General features: G+C 34.2%; 1 protein-coding gene across 1 annotated transcript; it reads left to right on the plus strand.

Annotated features, from left to right (window-relative positions):
* The first annotated feature begins 979 nt into the window (after window positions 1-979).
* Window positions 980-24,696, plus strand: LOC110710737 (cleavage and polyadenylation specificity factor subunit 3-II-like). The gene is made up of 14 exons (XM_021889074.1): window positions 980-1,415; window positions 1,874-1,933; window positions 2,258-2,435; window positions 2,939-3,011; window positions 3,842-3,959; window positions 6,591-6,664; window positions 7,901-8,037; window positions 11,736-11,799; window positions 14,330-14,395; window positions 16,781-16,850; window positions 19,061-19,165; window positions 20,752-20,893; window positions 21,790-21,889; window positions 23,209-24,696. The coding sequence occupies exons 2-14, from the start codon at window positions 1,909-1,911 to the stop codon at window positions 23,638-23,640; spliced, it is 1,584 nt and encodes a 527-aa protein (XP_021744766.1). The 5' UTR covers window positions 980-1,415; window positions 1,874-1,908; the 3' UTR covers window positions 23,641-24,696.

The raw sequence follows: 24,696 nt of genomic DNA on the forward strand, positions 1-24,696 counted from the left end.
TGGGGTATTTATAGGGGAGAATGTTGTAGGGTAAGTAGAAAGATTGAGCCTCATAAAAATAATGGGTCAATTAAGTAAACAAATGGGTTAGGCTTGTTTGATTGGACTTAAATTATAGAATAAATGTGCATAAAATAATTTGTTCAAATAATTTTCGACCCAAATTAATAATTTGAAACTTTTGAAATTAAATTTCGGAAAAATAAAAAAATAAATATTATAAATAAAATAAAATTTCATTTATAAAATATTTAAAAAATACGGGGGATTATAGTAAATGTGAAGAGGCCCCTAGTATGTAATTTTTTTTTGGGTGTTTAGAGAGCCACAAGGGCTGGGGTGAGAATCGATCTCAGGATCTACTGAAATCGGGAAGGAAGCTCTAACCAGTAACCACTTGAGCTATTCCTCGCTCTCACCTATGCTAGTATGTAAGGGTTTGTAAATAAACTTCAAGTTGCTTAAATAGGTTTGGTTTGGATCTATTGTGGCTTAGTTTAAGACAAACTTTTGGGTCAAATTATCTTTTGACTCTTTTGTAAGTGATCCGTGTTATTATTCATGGTAAGTCTCTCTATTTTCCTGGAGAAAAATCATGAGTAGGGGTGTTTATAAATCGGACCGAAAAAATGGATCGGACCACCCCGAATCGGACCGAACCGAATTAATTGGTCCGGTTTTCAGGTCTTGAAATTCATTTTTCCGGTCTTCGGCCCGGTCTGGTCCAAAAACCCTATAAAACCGGTTTGGACCGGATTAATTTTTTATTAAAAATATGTGTGAAACCTTAAATAATAGTTAAAATTATCTTTAATAAGTTTAGAAAACTTTAACATTATCAGTTTTTTTGTACTAAGTATACAAAAAAGGCGTAAAAATGACGTTATAATATATTTTTTCCTTTACTTTTTTTGTGTTCACCATAACTTTATTAAAAAAATTAGTATTTTATTAAAAAAAATTCTTAAATCGGTGTAAAGCGGTCCGGTCTGGATTTTGGACCGATCTTTTCGGTCCAGTCTGGGTTCGGTTCTAGCTTAATTGGTCCGATTTTCGGTTCTTAAAATTCTAATTTTTGGTCTTTGATCCGGTCCGGTCTTGGACCGATATTCATGAGTATTTATCTAGCTAGTTTACAATATTTTTAAATCACAGCTAGTCAGCTACACTTTTTAAATAGACAAATGACAAAACTACCCCTATATAAAAGAAAAAAATGACAAAAATACCCTTGACTTAGATGCCTCTCTTTTTCAATACCCCTCTTTGGAGTTTTTCACGTTTGTGCTTAGTTCCCGCTGCACCACCTCTCCCTCTCATGCTCTCCCAGTCTCCCTCCTCCATTGAAGCGTACTCTAATTCCTCCATTGAAGCGTCTTGTGAGCTGTCTTTTCTCCATTAAAGCACTTCCTTAGGTAAAATGTTTTTCTTCTTCATTTTAATCATTGAGTATCAATTTCACATTAATTATCAGCATTTTCAATTTCGGCTACTATGAATTTTTCGTTGAACTATTCGTTATAATTACTATTGAACTATTGTCAGTATAGTCGATTTAGGGTTCTTCTAGTTCTAAGGTGGACTATTGAACTATTCGTTATAATTACTCAAGATTATAACAAGCGATTTTGTTGCTAGCATTTTTCAATGTGCATACCTTGATATTCTTAAACGAGAAGAATTTCTTTGCGATTTTTTGTGCCTAATTTTGATACTTGAATTAAATGTGGTTGCTAAATCCATAAAATTATTAAAACTCCTCTTATTCGTCCAGCAAATTTTCGAGAATTTCGGTGACATTATCTGTTTTAGTGTTGTTTTGCTGCAATTGATAATTGATTTGACCAAGATCACTCTTGCTCACCTTCTGCAGTGCTGCTGCTTCATTATCGACTACTGCGAAAAGCTATGGCAATCGATTGTCTTATACTTGGTAATCTCATTCTTCACTTACACAGTCACACTATATGAGTTAATTCTTTGCTATTTTACTACTACGTCCGTTTCAATTTATTTGCAACAATGTGATGTTTACCAACATTTAGGTGAATTTGTTTTTGAGTGTTAAATGGTGAGCGAAAAATAAAGTTGTATGTGATGAGGAGCCATATAGAAACAAGTGACAAGTAAAAAAAGGAAAGAAAACATTTGTTGCAAATAATTTGTAGTATCCATTTATGGTAAATGTTGCAAATAAATTGAAATGTAGGTAGTATTTTGATCAATTAGTTAATTGTTGTTGTTAATCTCTAATTAGGTGCTGGGCAAGAAGTTGGGAAAAGCTGTGTTATAGTCAATATCAATGGCAAAAAAATCATGTTTGATTGTGGAATGCATATGGGTTATCGCGACCTTCAACGTTACCCTGATTTCTCTCTTCTCTCCAAGTCGGGTCATTTTGATGATATTCTCTCCTGCGTAATTATTACTCATGCGTATGCCCTTTATCTGTAATTGCTTATATATGTGGTTGTTTTGTTGTTGCTTATGGTTTTGAAATCGAGTTTTGTCTATGTTATTCCGACTTTTCATTTCAGCTTAGTCATTCCCGTGTTAGATATTGGACACTCTCAGATATGATATATTGGTAGTGTGACATTGGGGCACTTTATTTTAGACAAAAATCATGCAGAAATTATATTTAATGGCCGTGTTTGATACTTGTGTGCGAACAATAGGGTATAGTAGGATGGCTTTGGCATATAGGAAGAAGTGACCCTTTGATGGAATATTTAGATGGATATGACTGTATAAATTGATAAACATTTAGACTTTTATTGTCATTGAAAATGATATTAATCTATGTATCTAGTAATCTAGATAGTAGGATTATTATTGCTTCATGTATGGATTATTTGCTTCAAATTGTATATGTTATATTATTGCTTGACTCTTTTTTTTTTTTTTTTTTTTTCTTTTTTTTGTATGGATTTTGTAGTCATTCGGATCATATTGGAGCACTTCCTTACTTCACTGAAGTTTGTGGGTTTTCAGGACCTATTTATATGACGGTATGCCAAGAACAATAAAACTATTATACTGAATTACATTCTACTGGTTTTGTTCTTGAGATTATCCTAGCAATATAAATCACCCTCTCATGGGGTTTTGTTTACATGGTCTCTCTCATTCCCCCTTGTATACAATTGATAATTATTTCATGAGTTGTGTAAATCTTTTGTCTCATAGGAGAGGAGAATAATCCAAGTGGAATTATTTTGAGAAGCCTTCTTAACACTCAACTATCATAATTAGTGGAAAGAACTCCATAAAATATCTGGTTCTTGCAACATGTCTTTACTGAGATTCGAAGTAAAATTCTCCTAATGTTTTGGTGACTATATCTACATATGTAACACTTCTTAGGAAAATCTGGCCATTCGCATGGCCTTTTTGTACTACCCTAGAGTTTTGATGCCAATTTATACTGTTACGAATTGTCATTTTCTTGCCAACAATAAAAACGACCATACATGGACTAGTTTGTGCTTGATGAGTTATCTATGACATGCTTTTATTGCTAATTGCAAGAAGGATAATTTGTTGGTAATAGGTAGCTGTATTTCATTCACTTCAGGTTTTGAAAATTTTGGAACTTCATTGGTTAATATAAAATCCCAACCTCAAGCTATGCAAAATGAAATATATGACCTTTTTTTTTTTTTTTTTTTTTTTTGAAGGGAAAATGAAATATATGACTCTTTGTATGTAGATATTTTTGTCCCTTTTCTTACCTCTTGTCCTTTTGCTCTTATGGGGTTTTATTTCATCCTATGTACCCCATTCTTTCCCTCTATTACTCATTGATAATTTGTTCTCTATGAAAATGCTTGCCTTACAGCATCCGACAAAAGCATTGGCTCCTCAAATGTTGGAGGAGAGTTGTAAACGTATGGTTGATCAAGAGGCTGATGTAGGGCAATTTACTCCAGAACATGTCAAGTCCTGTATGGAGAAAGGTACTTTAAGTCACTATTGACAACATTATAGAGTTTAACATACAAATAGCGACTGCCTTTTGTACTTTTCACCTCTTGGGACCTGTTTTTTTTTTAAAAAAAAACTCTATGGGTCCTTAAGTTATATTGCTAGAAATGTTGGTATAATTCTTGAATTAAGCTGTAGTTTTATGTGGTCCTTAGCTTTCATATGCTTCTGACAAAAAAAATCTTGTTGCAACAGAGAAGCAACTGTGAATTATGATGCTGTTGTTCTTTATCCTGCTCTTGTTTTCAAGCTTTATAGTTTCGTATTCATTGTGGCTCAGTTTGTGTCATTGAATTCTGATTGCATCATCATTCTTAATATATATAAGATGGTGTGAAAATCTGTCAAATGTGGCTCTTTCTCCTAGCTTGGATGAAGTTTGCTTTATCATTCAGCCGCACAAACAAGGTTCGCAATTAATACCATCCTACGTAATTTTATGTTTATGTGGCCTACTTCCTCCGGTTCGTATTAATCGCAACACTAGGGTGTTCACAAAGTTTAAGAAAATATATAGGGTGAGACCCAGAAGAGGATTTTTTATAATATAAAGTGTTATTGGTAGGAGAAAGAAATAATAAAAAAGTAGTATAAGTAGGGTTGGTAGGAAAGAGAAATATTAAAATATTTGTGAAACTGGGGTTAGTGGGAGAGAGAAATTATAAAATAATGGTAGGTCCTTTCCAAATATAAAAGTGTTGCAATTAATATGAAACAAAGATAAAAGGAAAGTTTTGCGATATATACGAAACGGAGGGAGTAATTGATCACAAAAATGAGATGTCAAGATCAATATTCCTAGCCCTTTTTGGTATTTTTTGCTAATGTTATATACTAGTTATTTAATGCCATCCTGCAAAGCACGTATTATTGGTATTTGGTTTTAATGCCATCCTGCAAAGAACATATAGACCATGGTGAAATTCAAAAAAGTAATACCAATTACTAAAAGAGTTAAGAATATTGATTGGATATCACATATGTGTGACATTGTTAATTATGCCATATAAACATAAAACTCATGCGTTCTTGAATATTTTGACTTACAGCCAATTTATAATTGTGAATCTTGTTTGTTTGGCAAAATGACAAAGCTACTTTTTTTCACCAAGTTAGGAGAAAAACAAGTGAGCTACTAGGCTTAATACATAGAGACGTTTATGGCCTTATGAGCTCCATTACTAGAGGTTGTTTGACTGTTTCTACTATTTCATCACGTTTACTGGTGAAGTTAGTAGATGGTGGCTATGTCTACCTAATGTCAAATTAATCTACTTTGTCAAGCTCTAAGAATTATAAAATGAAGTAGAGAATGAACTTGGCAAGAATATTATGATCGTGGGTTGAATATCTAAGCCATGAATTCGATGATCATGTGATAGAATACAATATATTTCTAAATTTGACACACTATGGGATGCCTTAATGTAATGGATTGTTCAAGAGGAATATAACTCTATTAAATATGGTTTGGTCAATGATGTGTACTCTTGCTGAATCATGTTCCGTTAAAAGTTGTTGAAAAGACTTCATATGAATTATAGACAGGGAAATCTCTTAGGTTATCTTTTCTAACGGTGTATTTGGATAAGGAAATGGGAAAGAAAAAAAGGGGAGGGGAGTGAAAGAGAGGGAAGAAAGATGAGTTTTCCTTCTAAATCTCTCAATTGTTGGAGAGATCAATTTTTTACTATTAAATCCCTCCATTTCTCTCCCCTCCAATTCCCTTCCTTCCTTATTTGTTATCCAAATGAAAGATAATCCATCCCTTCTCTCCATTTCCTTCAATCCAAACAAAGTGTAAAGGTTTGGGGTTGCAAGTTTATGTCAAGACACTTATGTTTCACAAACTTGCAGCAAAGTTTGACAAGTTACTTTTTGTGGGCTATCCATAAAGGACAAAAGGGTATTACTTCTGCAACTAATATGAGGATAAAGTCTTTGTTGTCTTTTCTAAAGATTTGGGTTTGTGAAGTTTATGTCAAGAGACTTATGTCTGATAAATATGCATCAAAGTCTGACAAATGTTTTCTTGTAAGCTATCATAAGAGACACGGTTGTTACTTTTATAACCAACCTGAGCACTCTTTGTTGCTCAAGATAGTGTCCATCTTCTTATGTGCTTTATACATGGTAACTTAAAGATTTTTCTTGAAAGCTAAAACTTTAATAGGGTAATGGTCATTGTCAAATTATTCCTTTGGTACCTTTTGGTTTCATTTGGATCAGCAAGATGATTTATGCTTTGAGAATGAAAGAAAGAAACAAACACAACTGGAAAGTTACTAAAGAATGTGGTTTCATGATGCCACCTTATTGTTTTATTACCATTGTCTTGACCTGTTGACAACACCTTAATTTAATTTTATTGTTCGCGTAAGTTAAAATTCCATCTTTAAAGCAAGCTCTGTGTGTGCAAATACAAATTAGAACTATGCAGGTTAGTGGCAGCCATGATCTTGTACTTATGTTATTGAATCTTGTTACTTACCAGGATTAATTACATTTGTTGGATTTTTTGGGTTATGTTTCACCATCTGTAAGTTCCAAATGATAGAAAGTTAGCAAGTTTAACAAGTATAACTTCTGCTATATCTTTGCAGTTATAGCAGTCGACTTGAAGCAAACTATCTGGGTTGATGAAGATCTTGAAATTCGTGCCTACTATGCTGGTCATGTGAGAATTTAATCTATCCTTTTGCCTATTTGAAATTATGGAGTAATAAATATAGTAAGGTTAGTCTTTTTTATTCATATGTATAGGTTATGTTTTGCTCAACGTAAATTAGGTGATGATATTTACTTTTTACCCTGTATGTGCTATGTTTAGAGATGGAGGGATCATGATGCATTAACTTTTAAGGTCTGATATGAATGTATTTAGTGTGGTCTAATGTGATATGAAATTAGTAATTAAGTCCTGAAAGAAAGTGAAGTAAATATTACTTATTTGTCAAGACAGACATATGGCGTCATTCCTTTATGTTATTACTTAATGCTTCAAGTTTTGTAATATTAATTTGACTAAAACCATTTTTGTAGTTTTAGACTGTTAGTTCCTGTTTATAGGTAATTCAAGCCACGTATATGTCCACTTGGAGAAGAGTTTTTGTTTGAGACACGGGTGAGATAAGGTTTGACACAGCAATCTGTTGGTCAAATAGATCTTTAAAAGCTTTTGGGTGATACAAGCATTGATTTGTTATGATCATTAAAAAAAAGCTTTTCTTTTTGCTTTCCTTTTTCTTTCTTTTATTATTTTTATTATGGTGTAAAGCCCTTTTGATATGATCATATGGTGTAAAGCCCTTTTGATATGATAGATGATTGGGAAATTTGCTTAGCTTCTTGACGCGGAGGAGGGGTTCAATGAAAGGCTCAAAGAAGACGTAGGATTTAGAAGGATAAGAACCCTTCATCTTAGCTGTGGCTTGGACATTGTGTTTTTTATAGTTTAACTGAAACTTTAGTTTGTCCTCATTGCCTCTATGATGTCTTCTCATTCCTGTGCCTGTAATTGCCTTCTGTCAAGAGTTTTATTGCCCCTGCCAGATTTGTTGATTGTCACACCGTACATCACGACTTGATCGTATCAAATTTTACTTGATCATCCGACGATTCATGAGAACTCTGGTGCACTGATGCATTTTTCAGGTGTTGGCTCTTTCAATTGGTTTAAAAAAACTCTTCTGCACCTGTATTCTGTGTCTTAACAACCCGAAATCAAATATTTGCACAATTTGTATTTATTAAATCCGGGTGCTCTTGACTGTACTGCTACTGAAATAAAGTGTCTTACTTTGAATGTTTCCAATTGTTGCCTTGATTTACTTCCCTTCATTCGAATTATTACTTTGAGCTTAGACCCCCCACATTTTGCTCTTCAATTCCTGACATATAATAGAATTCCTAGGTTATTGGTGCTGCAATGTTTTATGCAAGGGTGGGAGATAAAGCGATTGTCTACACAGGGGACTATAATATGACGCCTGATAGACTTCTTGGTGCTGCTCAAATTGATCGTTTGCAGTTGGATCTTGTCATAACCGAGTGAGAATCTTTTGAGTTTGTTGCAGAGTTTGTTGCATTTACTGTCATTTTATATATTAAAGTTTTTGTGTGAAATCTGATGTTTGTTTAAACTTTTGAGAATTGAAAAAATGTAACACCCCAATAATTCTCTCTTAAAACCTGTAAATACCATGAACAAAATCCAAGAGAATTAGTGGAGTGCTACCGCCACGTGTTCAAATGTTAAGGCTTTATTAGGAAATAGCAGCGGAAAAACTAACTCAGTTATAAATAAGTTTCAAAACCAATAAACAAAACCAAATTAAATCTTACAACTTGGAACCACTAAGGCCCTTATTCAAAACCCAAAATAATAAAAGTGATAGGTAAATGAAACCGAGTCTAAATTAATTCAAAAGAAAGAAATAAAGTAAACTGTGAATGGTAATCAACACTCCACTCAAAATCCCACTACCTTGATGCAAATTCTGAACATGTAAAAACCCGTGGTTAATCTGCTCCCCAATATTACAAGTGTAAAAATTGGATCGTCACAGGGTCATTGAAAGGCAAAGGCCATGACCAAAGAAAGACACACAAAGCACGCAATCAGCAAAGCTAAGTACATACAAGCTGCAAAACATAAAAGAAATCCCTAACATGCTACTAATAATCAATCATCATGCATCATTAGTTTATAGACTCGACACATGACTCGACTATTTATATTACTAAGACTCCATTAATTAATAATAGGTAAATCATTACTTTTATTCATTGGATTACGCAATAGACAAGGTTGTCTAACCCATGCTCCATTTGGAATATCAATAAAAGAAATACCCCATGCCTCCTTTCGGAAACATCAATAAACATCCAACGACCACGGGCGCGACTCCGTGATCGTAGTTAGTATGAGATCTCACCTAACTTCTAGTTTTAAAAATATATTTGAAATAAGAGACTTGTAGATCAGACGGTCTCGAGAAAAGTACATGGCTAATACCCCGTGTACCCCTACCCCTGATTGTCATTACTCCAAAAGTGCACCAATCCAGAGTTTTATTGCTCATCCATCTTGCACTTTACGTGATTTACAGGTTTAGACTTGGTGATGACTCATATACAAACAATACAATCAATCCAATATCAATTCAATCAAGTAAAACAACTTTCCAATTTCAATTCTTGATTTATTAGTGACAAGCAACATTTATGATTTATTCCTTTAACTACCTCGGTGTATAAACACCTCGAGTGCATAAGGCACCCCAAAACCTTAACCTCGTCTTATAAGACTTGAATTCTTCCGTTACTTATCCTATTTCAATTAATCATGAATGAGTAATAAATAAATCATTCCACATATTCACATACCTTTGCCTCTAAGCGCATCTTGCAAAGTTAATGCATAAATAATACTTACAAGTTAAATTAATACACAATCCTCATACTTGAATCAAAACCAACTGTCACATCAAACATTAATCACAATTACTACCATACAATTTCAACCAATCCACAAGCTCCTAACATGATTCTAAGTTTTCCAAGTCCTTAAACATGCTCCTAAAGTCAAGGTTTTTGTATCCTTGTACGTACCTTGAGCAAACGAATTGGTATGCCACTTTACTAACTAGAAATCACCTTCATAAACTCCTCTCCTAAACCAAATGATAACATCTCAATCAATACCCAATCAATCAAATTTACAGCAATACTTACTTTAAAACCTTCAAAATCCAAATCAAACATCACTTTAAAACCTTCCCTTTAGTTAAAATTAAAGGCTTATATATAGTTCTTTAAATTTTCTTCATAAAAACCTTAAAATACACTCTTATACATGAAATTACAACAAGTTTAAAGTTTAATAAAAGTCTTAAAATTATTTAAAAACCCCTAATAATCTCCCTTTTTAATGGGTGATTAAACTCTCTTTATAAAACATCAAAATTAATATTTAGAAACTATTTCCAGCACTTAAACTTCCTTAATTTTATTAATAAAACTCAAGGATAATATTTTAAGTATAAAAAAACTTCGTTAAAATCAAAAACAGCCCGAAAATCATATTTAGAGGCTGAATTTGGCCACGAGAGGGTGGTGCTCACTACCAAAGGTAGTGAGTCTTTCTTAAAACGTTGTTTCCACATGGAAAACACCACTTTTTTTTTTTTGTCAAAATCGAATGAGTTCAGAACCTGATCGGGATTAATATTAACGAACGGAAATCTAAAAATTAAAACACGAATTTACGTGTTCAAAATAATCTGGAATTAAGTTAAAATAATCAGTAGTTATAATCACCAAAATTTCAAAACATCATTACTATAAAAGCCCTAAATCAATTGTTCATAAAAACCTTAAAATCATGATTTTCAATAATTAAGAACCCTAGGTTATAAAATTTACAAAATCTGAAAATTATGACATTTATAAAATCTGAAATTATAAAGTTTAATCATCAAAATACAACTTTATACTAATTAAATTACTTTCAAACAATAAAATTAAAACCCATAAATCAATAACTATAATTACACAAATTAATAAAACAAAGGAGAAAATAAGACTAACCTTTTTGTGTGGGAAATATTTGGGGATTCATGGGGTATTTATAAGAGAGAATTGTAGGGTAAATAGGAAGATTGGGCCTCATAAAAATAATGGGTCAATTAAGTAAACAAATGAGTTAGGCTTGTTTGATTGGACATAAATTGTAGAATAAAGGTGCATAAAATAATTTGTTCAACTAATTTTCGATCCAGATTAATAATTTGAAACTTTTGAAATTAAATTTCGGAAAATAAAAAAAATAAATATTATAAATAAAATAAAATTTTATTTATAAAATATTTTAAAAAAATACGGGGGATTACAAAAAAGGACAAGGTTGAATTCCATGATATATTTCTGATTTCGTAATGCATCTTAATGACTATCATGCCCTCATAAAGAAATAATAGTAACCGCTACCTTTTGTTATCAACTACATTATAGGACACTCTAAATAAGACATTTACATTCTTTTTTTTTTTTTTTTTTTTTTTTTGCCAATTTCGAGATCAATTTGGACCCTTAAGGGCTATATTGCTATAATGACCCAAAAACCTTACCCAAGCATTTTTTTGTGGCAAAAGAAAAGTAAGTTCATAAGACTATTTGCTTTTTTAGAAAAGTAAGTTCATAATACTAGGGAGTGATACAATTAAAAGTAAGTTCATAAGACTAGATAGTCCTCTTATTTGCTCTATCTCTTCCTCTTCCTTTGTCTCTTCCACAGTGGTCATAGTGTGGTTGTGGATGCTTTTTGTTTGGACAAGTGTTGGTTGGCATTATAGTTAGGTGGTGGTAAGTTGAGGTGGCAGTTGGTGGCGGGCATTTGGGGGTTTTGTCAGGAATTGAAGGTCAAATTGTGGGTGGGGGTGGGGGGATGGGGTGGGTTGTTAAGAAAGGAGGAAAAAGTGGAGTTTTGGGATCATTTATTGGGGCTGATTGGTGCTGGTGGTTGATCCGGTAGTATATTCACTTTCAATTGCGGGTTACAAGAGCTAGGAAGCTTACATCTGATATAGTGGGTATTAGGTCTGTTAGTAGAAGTCTTGTGCATTTGTTTCTGCTTGTTTGTTATGCATGTCTTATCTGATTATAGCACAAAGATTTCTCTTGCTGTTAAATCTAATGAAAGTAGTTTGATTTGAGGGAGGTAACACAATATTATTTTTCTGTTACAGGTCAACTTATGCTACAACAATACGTGGTTCTAAATTTGCTCATGAAAGAGAATTTCTCAAAGCTGTAAGTACATTTGCTCTATTCTCAAACATGGTAATGTCAGTCCCTTTCAATTCTTTTTTCTTTCAAAGATTTCAAGAAACTTGTGTGAGGCATAGTATTGTGAATATGACTCATGTTTCACTCTAAAAGATTACCCCAGTTTATTTATAGTTAACTCAATTCCATAAGCTCTTCTTACTTTATTTCTTACCTTGTATACAAAATTACCTACTTATTCAATACAAACCTAGAGCAACTCCAATGGTTGGGAAAAGGGACTAGCTTGCAAATATTAAAAATCTTAAGCTAGTAGCTACACCATTGTTGCACATCTTGTTGATTAGCTTTGGCAAGCAAATTAGCTTTGTAGAGCTAATTAACTTGGCAAATATTTATTAGATAAAAAATATTATTAATTTAAAAATAAATTAATTTACAACTAGCTTAACCATTAGAGCAACAAATAACTTGAATTGTTGTAGCTTAAGAAGATGATGTGGCATGCCAAGCTATTAAATAAATTAGCCAACCATTGTAGTTGCTCTAAAGTGACTGGGACATCAGAGCAGAACTCTTTTTTCCAAATTTAATACTTCATTGGAGTTCTGAGAAATGGTGCCAGATCTTAATAAGAGCATGCTGGAGCTCCATCGGGACAAAGCCCTTTATTGATACCTCTCAAATCGGGGTGGGCTTCGTCAACAAAGGGAGATAGTAGTATGTCATCGCCCCTGTTGCAGAATCTTTGAAGGATAAGATTCCTAGTGTTTTTAGCAGAAAGAAAATCCTAGTCCTTACCCAAATATTCCAAATTGAAGATCCATAGAAGAAATATTGTGATATGATGAACATACTTGGAGATAGTGCATTCTCGCCCTAGATTATTAACCCTTGATACCTTTTATCCAAACCTAGGCATATAAGCCTTGATCATGGATGTCTGCCTCCTTTATGTTTTGGTATGAAAGTTGTCTCCCTTAAAACAAGATGAATCCTCATACTTTCCTGCCCCCATGGAAAGTTGTTGCTAATTTTATCAAGTTCCTTTAGAGTTGCATTTTGTAAAAAGATTTTTGCATATAGTTGGGTGGGATGATGGAAAGTGTTAAATTAATTAGGCCCAAGCTACCTGCTTTGGAGAGGAAATTTGTTTTCCAAAGCAGCTAGGAGGTAACTTTGACTACAACAAATTGAGCTTTAGTTCTTGTGGATCCTTTTTGGGAGATGGGCATACCTAGGTGCAATTCTAAGTTCTTTGAAAAGGTTGTGGGTGTTCTTGAACATAGCAAATTCATCATCAAGAGATTTCCTTGAACAAAATTTTTCCCTTATACAGCTTTTGGTTAAAATTTCATGAAAGAGATTGACAACTCTTTAATGGTGAAGGCACTGTCTAGTGTCTACATCTACTCTTTCAAACTTCAAAGATAAGTAAATCATCAATAACAAGAGATGGGAAATAAGAATTCTGGAACATTTTTCCTACTTACCAAGAAAGGGTCCTCCTTTTTCTTCTTTTACGTGAGTTAGGGGCTTTAATTAAATATTGGGACACAAAGTCACCATGGCAAGGCCTCTTAAGTGCTCAAAAGGGTTTGTTTTCCTACTAGTAACAAACAAAGGATCATGCTTTAGCGATTGTCCATGATTGAGTTAACAGACTTTATCTAGATTATTATGAAAAAAGGCACTGCCTAATGGAATTCCGTCAAGCTTTTTCAAGATTGAATTATAGAGCAAACCGGCTAGTATTTCTTTTCTTCTTTTTCATGGAGACATGGAATGTAACACCTCAATGACAATTACAAGCTACAAGATTAATGTTCAGATCCCTTCCCTTAATGAAGCTGTTTGATCATTTTGAGATAAAAGGTTGGAGGAAGTGATTTTATCTTTGGACTAGGATTTATCTGCCAAGTTTGTAGATTGTGCCACAAAGACTACTCTGTCTTGAGTGTTTAATTGTTTCCAGGCATGGTTGCGTAAATTATGAAACATGTGGGTTTGGCACATATCTTTCAGTATATTTCTCATTGTAAATCAACTTTTGACATTAATACACACATTATCCTCAATGATATCCCACATTTTGTGAAAGAAGGAAAGCTGGAAAGAATGGAAACCATGAGGAGGGCAGGGCTTTAAGCGGCTTCATGCTTATCAAACCCTCCTCATCCAACCTAGGATTATTTTAGCTCCTATAACAATTATTGAATTAACAATAGAAGTATGTAATCTTCCCCATTAAAGATGGAGTATACAATTCTAGGTCGGTTGTATGTCATTAGAGGCTGGCTACTTTCGATCTATCTGCAAAGTCTAAGACTTCTTAAGTTCCTTAACACTAATAAGAAAGAGCCATGTTGATTGCCCCCTTCTTTTGATCACTTAGAATCTTTATAGATGTTTTCTGTCGGCGGGAAATGACTTGACATTAAGCTGCTTAAATTTATTATTTGTATCCGTATGTCCTGAGGTTTGGTAATCGACATTCAATGGAGAAATACGAAATATTTGACTATCTGCTAAGATCTGCTTACCATTGTTGCAGGTACATAAATGTGTTGATAAAGGGGGAAAAGTTCTTATCCCAACATTTGCTGTTGGGAGGACTCAGGTATTGTCACTACTTTATGACATCATTAGCCATTTCGACACCTTTACCTTCTGATTCTTAAAGTGGCATAATTTTTTTAAGGTCATTTATTTTGACATAGAGGTGCCGTTTTAGTGATACATCTGCATTGACTACTTTGTAAATTTCAATTTAAAATCAATAATGAACCTTCATTAAATTTGTAGTTTTTTCCCCTAGTATCCAATTTCATGCCCTTCCTTTGTTCATGATTTTAGTGATTATGGGTGTTAAACACGTGAAATTTGACAATCTTTGTTGATTTATAGAGCTCTATCATGGTGGATAAGCGTATCGGTTTTTAATTCCAACTACCATGGTTGTGGGGATGGTAAATGGCAGTATCGTGTAATTGGTAAAATTTTTGTAATCTCTTAATGGATAATTAAAAAAGCAAGGGACAGCTTGTTTTCCATTAGAATGAAAGACAGATTGCAGAAAAATTAAGTCACCATAGACTCTAAATTAGAAGCTTATGTCACTGGAGAAGGTGGCTGGAGGGATTTAGAGGGCTGGGCACAATAGGTTAACCGTACTGTTTAGCCTTAATGGTACGGTTAATCGTTATGTCGGCTACTCAAAAATGTGAACTGTAACCGTACCATTAAAGAACGGTTAACCGGTAGCGGTTAACCGTTCCTTAACGGTACGATTACAGGTTAACCACTATCCGTTTAATAAATTTAAACTCTACATTGTATTTGAATCAAAATTTTAAATTAAACAATAAAATTCATGTTTCAATTAAGAGTACACACCGATAAACCAAATACAATACAAATTTTAATTACTATGAGTAAGTTTTTTTTTAAAGCATAACAAGACATACAATCTAATGATATTATATGTAGTACATACTTAGCATCTTCAAATTAAGACCATGGTATATTGACAGACTAGCAACCTAGAAGTTCAAAATGCATCATTATATATTTTGCGTAAAAAATTAAATAAAAACATATATATTTATTTTAATGGTTAACCGTTTGCTTAAAATTGTAATCGTAATTGTAATCGTTAACCGATATATTTAGCGGTCGGTTAACCGTAACCGTTTAATTTAAACGGTTCGGTAAATTAACCGTTTAAACGAGCCGGTTATACCGGTTAATGGTTACGGGTTTTTTGCCCACCCCTAAATTTAGAAGCCTTAAAATTGTACCAAGTCTCTCTTACAAGCAGGGGAAAAATCCCCAATGTCTTGACTGTTCTTGTGGATCTTAACATCAAATTTTGATCTAAAGCTAGAAATTTCTTAGTCCAATTTCTCAATGCCTAGTACGACCCATATCTCATCTCCGCACATGGGTCGAGTCATGTAGACAGGAGTATGCTGGGGTGAAGTGGCAAGTCCAGCATCACAACCATCTTTCATAGCCAAAATGTCATTGAACACTTTTAAAATCTTTGCGATTTTCTCCTTATCTCTATGTAGAATTGTAGATCTACAAATAGCTTCTTTGATGTTTTCTCCTCTCCAACAAAAAGTATCCCTCCCTCCTCCCGGACTCCCTGTCACCATTGCCTGTTTCAAAGTGTTGCAAATCTTTCCCATATATATTTCATGTAATCCAATGAGTGGATTTGAAGTAATCGCTTCTGCATTGGTTAGTCCAAATATTGTCATGCATACTTAATAATCTTTTAGATTAAAAAGGTTTTAGCTTAGATGAAATTAAGTTTCATTATGGCCTTTTATTTTATTGTCTAAAGAATAAACCCAAAATGCCATTACACCTGGCATACATGTCACCATCTAATTTGGAGTATACTAGAAATGATATGTTCTCTGAGCCTCAACATATTCTCCATTCAATTTGCTGGAATTTTTTTTTTTTTTTAAAAATGAAAATATTTTTACTACTTCTATCGGAAATATAATAGGTGTCTATGGTTTCTGTTGCATTGCCTTAAATGCATCAAAATCACGGTAATTCTTTTTTATCATCACTCAAGGAAAATAGCAAGGGAATTTAAACTCTTAATATTTAGGCAAGATGGCAGTCAAACAAACCTTTTGTTCTGGAGTATAAGCAGTTCTATTTACTGTTAGGGGGAGCAGAGAACACTAATAACTGAGACAAATATGTACTGATCGCGGAGAGTTTTATCCTAATAGTCGCAATTGTGTCTGGTTTTGGGAAGCAGATCTGTAGCCTTGGCTTATGTTGAATAGGTCAGGGGATATCTTAGTTGGTTAGTCCACTTGACTATGTGCTGATAACATTGCTCAGGCATCTGTCATGTATTTTCAGTCATTTATCAATATCCAATAGATGACATACCTTTTTTTAATGGATTTGCATCTTTAGTTATAGTTATACTTGAGATGTTTATTATATCTGAGAATTGAAATTTTTAATTCAGGAACTCTGTATATTGTTGGAAGATTACTGGGAGCGGATGAATTTGAAGGTTCCTGTATACCTTTCTGGAGGTTTGTTTGTTACTCACATTTACGCTCAAATTTGTTTTCAAGATGCCTAGAACTTTAGCTCACTAGACTACTTGATTTTGGGCGTTGTTGCAATATTATGTCAGTAAGGTTATCAATACTGGTAGGAAATTTTATCCTAAAGTAAAGAAAATGAAAGTTCCAGTATTATAGAGGACAAGGTGTCCATAACCCCTTATACAGTAAGCATGACTGAAGCAGGTTGGGTCAATGATCCATGCTCAGTAAAGGGGTAGGAGTGTAGCTAGGAAACATTGACAGCTTTGGTCAAATCGTCAATCCACCTATCTGATTCTAAAATCTCTTATTCTTCTAAAACACCATTATCACAAATTTTTCATTAGAAAAATTCCTTGCTTGAAATCTTTTACTCTTTGAGTTTCTTGAGGCACATATCCTATTTGAGGGTGAAGTTATACCATGTACCTACAATCAATGCTAAACAACCGTACAAGCTATTTCAATCCAATGGGTCTGTTGGGTCTAGGGTATAAAATGAGTCTTGAGCAATTATTAATTTTTAAGCTTTTCATCCCAGATTTTTTAGGCCACTAACTTGACCATCATTACTATCACATTTATTACAGGAAACATCATATCTTGATACTAGATAAATCTATTACTACATGACTAAAATCAAGTTTCAATTGATTTAACACATAAGAAAAGTCAACCCAACATATATGAACACAAATAACCATTTTGTTACATAAGCGGAAGCAATCAATCAATTAAAGCCTTAATCCTATAAATGGGGTCGGTTACATGAACCAAAAGGGATTATTCCGTACAGCCATCGATTTCAATCTTCCTCCTCCATCCCTTACGACAAATGTCTCACTTTCATGCAAATCCATATACTTCATATCCTTTCTAACTCCTTCAAACCAAGTCATTTTTGGTCTCCCTCTCCCTCGTTTAACCCTTCCATGCTCCCACTCTTTGTACTGGTGCACCACAGGTCTCCGTCTCACATGCCCAAATCAACACAAATGATTCTTTCTTAATTTGTCTGCAATGCCCGCCACATCCACTTTCTTGCAAATAACTTTATTTCTTATTCTATCTCTTAGAGTGTTCCCGCACATCCTCCTTAACATGCATATTTCCATAACCTCCATCTTTTTAATGTGCTTCTTCTTAGACATCTAACATTCTGTACCATAGAGCAACACTTGCCTTATGGAAGCTATGTTACTAAGACTCGGGTACCCATGTCTGACACGGATACGTGTCTAAGACTCTAAGTGTCCGACCCGGCTATTTTTTGAAAATTTTTAATGATTTTGAACTAAAATGAAGTGTCCAAGTGTCTCATCCATGTTCGAGTTTCGAGGGTCCGACACGGGTACGTGAGGTGAAATGAAGAGTGACAGTCCTATAGAATTTCCCCTTCAACTGTAAGGGAATGCTTCGGTCACATAACACTCCCGTGGCTGCTCTCCGTGTAAGCCACCCAAATGGGCCTGACGGCCACGTCTTGATGAATGTCACCATTTTTGTGGATGATTGACCCAAGATATTTAAATGGTCAAGTTTTTTCCATCCAAACTCACCACATCATCGCTTGTCCCCCTCTGAGTCAGAAGCCTAGGAAATCAATATATTATTATATTTTATTGTTGTCTAAAATTATTGATAGGGTCCATGGGTCGGATCTGGACTGGGTTTAGGTATTAGAATATCCTACCCAAACCTTAACCTATTTTTAACATTTGGATGTAAATTCGACCCGAGTCCGACAGATCATAGATATTCCCCCCTAAAAAATGCGGCGGGGCTGACTAGGTCTGGGGTTCCTAGACTCTTCCATCCATATGTATGATTGCCTATTAGGGAAACCATTAGTTGATCGAAATAAACTCTTCGTATTTATATAGGGTGCATTTGTGCTTTGAAATGTTATCTTGCTTAATTAAGGGAAGAGAGAGAATGTAGTGCATTGATTTTCATTTATTTTAATGCTCGTTAGCTATTTCAGTCAGAAATTTAGAGTTTTCCGTAGCTTTTAGAGGTTTCCATCCAAAATGAGGCACCCGAGGCATTCCAAAGTTTGGAAAGTTATCTCAAATATTGACCAAAATGTGAGGACCTGCAATATGCTTATCTCGTTTAAGTTATAAGTCTGTTCTTTACTCCTCTTAATCTCTTAATGATATCAGCAGGACCTTGATTTGGCTTTATTTTTTCAGGTTTGACAATCCAAGCCAACACATATTCCAAGATGCTTACTAGCTGGACTAGTCAAAAGATGAAAGAGGCATGCACTGCACGCAATGTATTTGATTTCAAACATGGTATGGTCATTGAAATGTTTAAAATCAAAGTAAAATATCTGCAGAAATTTGAAATAATTAATAAACTTAATAACTTTTTGTGCTTTTTTGGTTTGCTAACTGTCAATGCAGTTCTACTCTTTTACATGCATATGATTTTAATATTTAATCTTGATGCTATTTGCTTTCCTAACATTAACACATGCTGTTTGTCTGAATTAATTGTCATTTGTTTTTTTTCTTCTTATTCCCTACTTAGTAGGAAGTGAGAGACTCTATTTAGTAAAGAGCCTTGTGTAAAGAGACTTTCACAGGATGTATGCAGACTGCGTAGATTTTAGGTCGTACAAGTTTTTCAGTGTAATTATTTCATCATTTATGAAATTCCCCAAAATTTGTAAAGGAGAATTTGCTCTGACAATAAGCAGACTACATTCTTATTCCATTGCTTATTGATGTTGGTACATCTATGGTTGATTTATCTACCAAGGCTCCATAGAAGCGAGCGTAAATCTGGAGACTAACTTTAACATAACAAATTTAAACCTTAGGTCAATATGCTTTCTGTAGTTGCATCTGTTTCTGTCTTTTCTTCGACGATCTCAAACTAGTGATGCATCCAGTGTGTATAATTTTCAATTATTGATGCAGATTCTACTGGACAAGTTTTCATGTGTAGCTGCTTGATGGTCTATATATCTTCTTCAACATTCAAAATAATCTCTTAATATATGGTCTTCTCATTTTTCCTGTCAATCTGTCAAGTAGTTTGGTTCTAGTGATTGTGCTGAATTTTTAATTTAATGCCAAAAACAGACCAATGCATCTTTGTTCTTTGCAGGCAATCATGCCCACTTTCTTTGTTGCTTAAGCATTGTTACTTGCAACCAGGTAAAGTGTTTGTGCTATTTTATATGTTACCTAGACATGGGCTGGATGTAAGGAAACTTATCTTTGTTTCCAAATGGTCATAAGTGTAACTCAAATTTGGAAAATTGGGACACTGCCATAAAATTTGAAAACAAATGCTTGGATACAACGTTAAATTCTGTGAAATGAGCTTCTTTCAAGATTATATTAAACTGCCAACGTATGAATTGATAGGGGCCCAAAACCCAAAATTTGGTCTGACCTCCACTAATTTTTATTACTCCTTTTATGTCCATTCATATGAATGTCACTTTAAGAATTGCGTCCCTATGACAGTCTGTGAAGAGAAAGTTAGGAGGGATTATCTTTAATTCTATCCATTGCCACAATCCGATGTATACCAGTCGAATAATTTCACCTGATTAAGCATCTCACTGTCGGCCTCACCTTTAGTTTTTGCGCATAGCAGCATGAAGTATTCTACTGTAAGGCTATGTATCAGGTTCCTTATCTTTGTTGTTTTTCCTTGGCACAGGTATGGCATTAAATATGCCGATCAAAGATTCAAATTAACATGACGTAGTGTTTGCTTGCAATTTTTAAGTTAAATTAGTCGTGAACTTTATTTTAACGAAATCGATAATCAATAGTAAAATTGGTTTCTGTCAAACAAACTCTCTTTCATGTTATTACTGAGGAAATAATCTTTTTTTTTTTTTTTTTTTTTTTTTTTGCAGTATTCAGTTTTAATCGTTCTCTGATACATGCTCCTGGTCCTTGTGTTCTCTTTGCAACGCCCGGGATGTTAAATAGTGGATTTTCACTTGATGTTTTCAAGGAGTGGGCAACTTCAGAAAATAACCTTGTTACTTTGCCCGGGTACTATCTCTCTTCATTTCTATATTTGAAGGTATAATGTGTTACAGTATTACGTATGAGATACTTCATGTGAAACTATGCCATGCTTGTGTGGTTATCTCAATGCTGTGCTAATCTATGTATATAATCGTTTTTACCATGTCTGAGCTACCTTAATCTGATTCCTGGTAATTGAAGGACTTTATTTTTGCTTGCATTTTCCATATTTTGCTCCTCTGCTTCTACTTTCCCTTATATTGTCTCTTCCGTGATTCCATTAGTCTAGGAGGCTAGGAGCCCTCTACCTCTACTAATAAATAAATATAAAATTTCCTAGGCTGTCAGAAATCGAGATGTGCTCATCACAAATTGTCCATCTAAGACCAGGAACATTCTGTCTCACTCTGCTTTGTCCTACTTCTAGGATGATTAGTAGAACCACCCACAAGCAATTGAGTTGTGGCAAATATCATCTTAAAAGTTAATATCCCTCTTAAGATTAAACATTAGCATTGGGAGGATCAACGTGGATACTATAGCTATAAAGCACCAACGAAAGTTAGGTTTCTTATAGTTAATTGGTAAGCAAGTTAGCTGTTTTTCTTTTTTAATTGGTGTCAGGGATTTTTAAGTTGTTTTTTCCTATCTACTTTCTTAGTTTTCTAGGTATGTAGGTTTATATTTCTACTCTTTCTAGAACTAGCATAGATGTTGCACTTTCTGCTTAAAATAATAGGTTAGTCAGTTGATTCCCTCAAGTTTTGTCAATATGGAAGAGGGAATTTGCATGAAGTGACTTTAAATAGACAAGATGGCTTAAACACTACGTTGGATAATTTTTGGAGCCTTGGCATTTTTATTAATATGCTATACACTTTTGTTGAACTTTAATGACGTTTTTGCTGTATTTGATTCAGGAAGTGTGTATCAGGAACTATAGGGCATAAAGTCTTGATGTCTAAAATACCTACAAAAATTTATTTGGACTCCAATACTCAGATTGACGTGCGGTGTGAGGTTATTGCACAACTATTTCTTACAGTTTCAAGTCTACTTTTTGTTTGTTCTCATTCAAAATTGGTGATTGTGGAGTAACTTGGGTCTTGTTTTTTTCAGCTGCATCGTGTCTCGCCAAGTTATCATAATTGTCTTTATAACTTCAACACCATTTAAATTACAATGATTTAAGCAAAATGCCGATATATCCATAATTGCTCTTTTATTGTTCAAATGTATTCCATATTACAGCTTTAGATGCATCATTTAATTTATGCACATTGAGAAAATAGCACTTCTAAAGTCAAGGGTTTGCAAAGACTGGGCATGTCTAGGCATACATACTTGCATTAGTTAAAGCTACATCAGTCACTGGTATGAATTACAAAGAACTTCTTGCAATGTATAACTCAAAAAAAAAAAAAAAAAAAAAAAAACCTTTGAAGTTTGTTGAATAATTTTCACTCTAATGCCTCATAACCCCATATCATTTTTTATTTAAATATAGAAATAAAGATAGTAAGATACCTCTGTGATTCAAGCAGCTTAAGTTCCTTGAGGTCTTGATCCTTCAAGCTTGCACGTTGCACCTTATAACCCCTCAGGCGTGCTTTAAGTACTTTGCTCAGGAGTAAATGGTGATCGGCTTTTGCTGTGACCCTTAAATGCTACAGTATACAGAGTATTTCTTAATATGCAAAAAGGCTTTCAAATTAATATCTTCAGGGAAATGCTTTCTAGGAGATAACTCAACATATATGTGGTTGAATAATACTTCTTCCGTTCTTTTTTAACGCAATCTGGCTTGGGGGGGGGGGGGGTTAAGAAATCAAGGGATGCACAATTTTGACGAGAGGAGGGATACAAAGGACCCATGTAATAATACCATACTATCTACTTTTCCAAAAAATTACAAGATACTCGTATCATCTAAAACTATGTACCATGATAACTGTCAAAACTTATGTGGGATGAACTGTATGAAGCATAAATCAATGCTCTAGTCCTCAGTGGTCGCTTTCATTGTTGGTATGTGAAGCTACTTGGCTTAGATATTGTACTATCTTGAACTTGTAAACTATGAATGGTCAATTTAATTCCTTGAACTTCTTGCAAATTGCAATGTTATTTCTGCAAAGCAATTACATTTCTTGAGTTCATCTGTTACCTTGCAATGCCCCTGTCTTACAATAACTGTCTTTGTTTGGAACTTATTATGCCTTCCTCTTCTGTATTGTATTTTCTTGTTTAACTGTTACTTAGCTGTTAGTCTGTTACTTACTTACCTTTTTCATTAGAAAGAAGAATTCTTCTCTGATCAAATTTTTATGCAATTATAGATTCATCAATTGGCAAATAGTGCTCACACGGACAGTAAAGGAATAATGGATCTTATGAAGTTTCTGTCACCAAAGCATGTGATCCTTGTTCATGGGGAAAAGCCTAAAATGGCAAAGCTAAGTGAAAGAATACAAGCTGAACTCGGAATTCCTTGTTATTATCCCGCAAATAATGATACAGTGAGCATTCCATCAACTCACTATGTCAAAGCTGATGCCTCTGCTTCATTTATCAACAGTACTTTATGTCCAAACTTCAGTTTCAAAAACAGTGCTTCGGAAGGTGAATCTGAGTTAGGTGGTGAAGATAAAACTACATCAAAGCTGGAGATATGTGATGCAAGAGTTTCTGAAGGACTTCTAATTATCGAAAATAATCAGAAAGCAAATGTTGTTCACCAAGATGATTGGTCTGGGAGCGCAGAAACATGATCTACTGTTGATTTGCAGATTTGGGACTGAATTTACATTCAGAATATCAGTCGAGATTCTTTGAACAAACTCTGCTTGCTTGTTCTGTCCATTCCTCTCGTGTTTTGGGGCCATGATTTGCAAGTTAAATGTGGAGCATCTTATCTGTAGTATTCACATTAATACCAGAGTTCCAAAGAGAAATGCCTCTATGTCTTTGTTCCAGAAGTCGAATCATTATTGTTTTTCTTGGCCCCGACCTATCTGTCTACTGAGTTTGAATTTGAAAGATCACCTAAAGATTGGAAGAAGCTTTGGCCATGGTTTTTAATTTAACTCTCAAATCATAACTTGCAGCGGGTTAAAGAAGCTGGGGTGGGTGAGCAGCCTGAGCATTTTACAAACAGAGAGAATTTTCCAAAGTGTAATTCGATTCTACTATGAGAATATCTGTTGATCTGTTCCTATAATATTAGTAACTTTTATCAGCAGAGGGCTGATGTGTTGCTGTTTTATAAACATGTTTTTACAGCAAGACAGTGGCACTCTTGCAGGATATCATGCTCAACTTGTAGACCAATTGTTTTAGTTAGAGGCTTAGAGCTGGTAGCTGAGTTAACATGACTTGACTTGACAGTGTGTATTGATTTAGGCATACAGAATGTAATAAATCAGAGTTGAGAATTTGAGATTTTTCGACATAACTAATCCAATCTATATATTGGCCGAGTTTGTATTGTTCAAATGTGATGATATGCCTGGCTTGTTTGATTTGAAATTTAGTGACATGAATGTTTTTACACAAAAAGAAGAAAAAAAAAAAAGAGAGAGAAAGTTCAAATTTAGCAACATTGAGGATATAGCCGTTGGTGGAGTTTGATTTTGAGTTTTAGGCATGCTGCATGGATTTGGCGGACAATTGTAGTGAAGGGGCCTCACTTGAATTATTATTGGAAGTCTTCACATCTTATTTATCTCTTCAAAAATAATTTTGGGATGGGGAAGAAGTAGCATTGGTGGGGAGGTCCCCATTTTCTTTTTTTATCAAATGAGGAGCTTTTCATCCAATGGATGTGA

This window comes from Chenopodium quinoa, unplaced genomic scaffold, assembly GCF_001683475.1.
Source record: "Chenopodium quinoa cultivar QQ74 unplaced genomic scaffold, ASM168347v1, whole genome shotgun sequence".
Taxonomy (NCBI): domain Eukaryota; kingdom Viridiplantae; phylum Streptophyta; class Magnoliopsida; order Caryophyllales; family Amaranthaceae; genus Chenopodium; species Chenopodium quinoa.

Coding starts and splice junctions, on each gene's coding strand:
- LOC110710737 (XM_021889074.1), top strand. CDS start 1,909: ATGGCAATCGATTGTCTTATACTTG. Junction 8,038..11,735: donor TTGGATCTTGTCATAACCGA/GTGAGAATCTTT, acceptor TTTCTGTTACAG/GTCAACTTATGCTACAACAA. Junction 21,890..23,208: donor AGATTGACGTGCGGTGTGAG/GTTATTGCACAA, acceptor ATGCAATTATAG/ATTCATCAATTGGCAAATAG.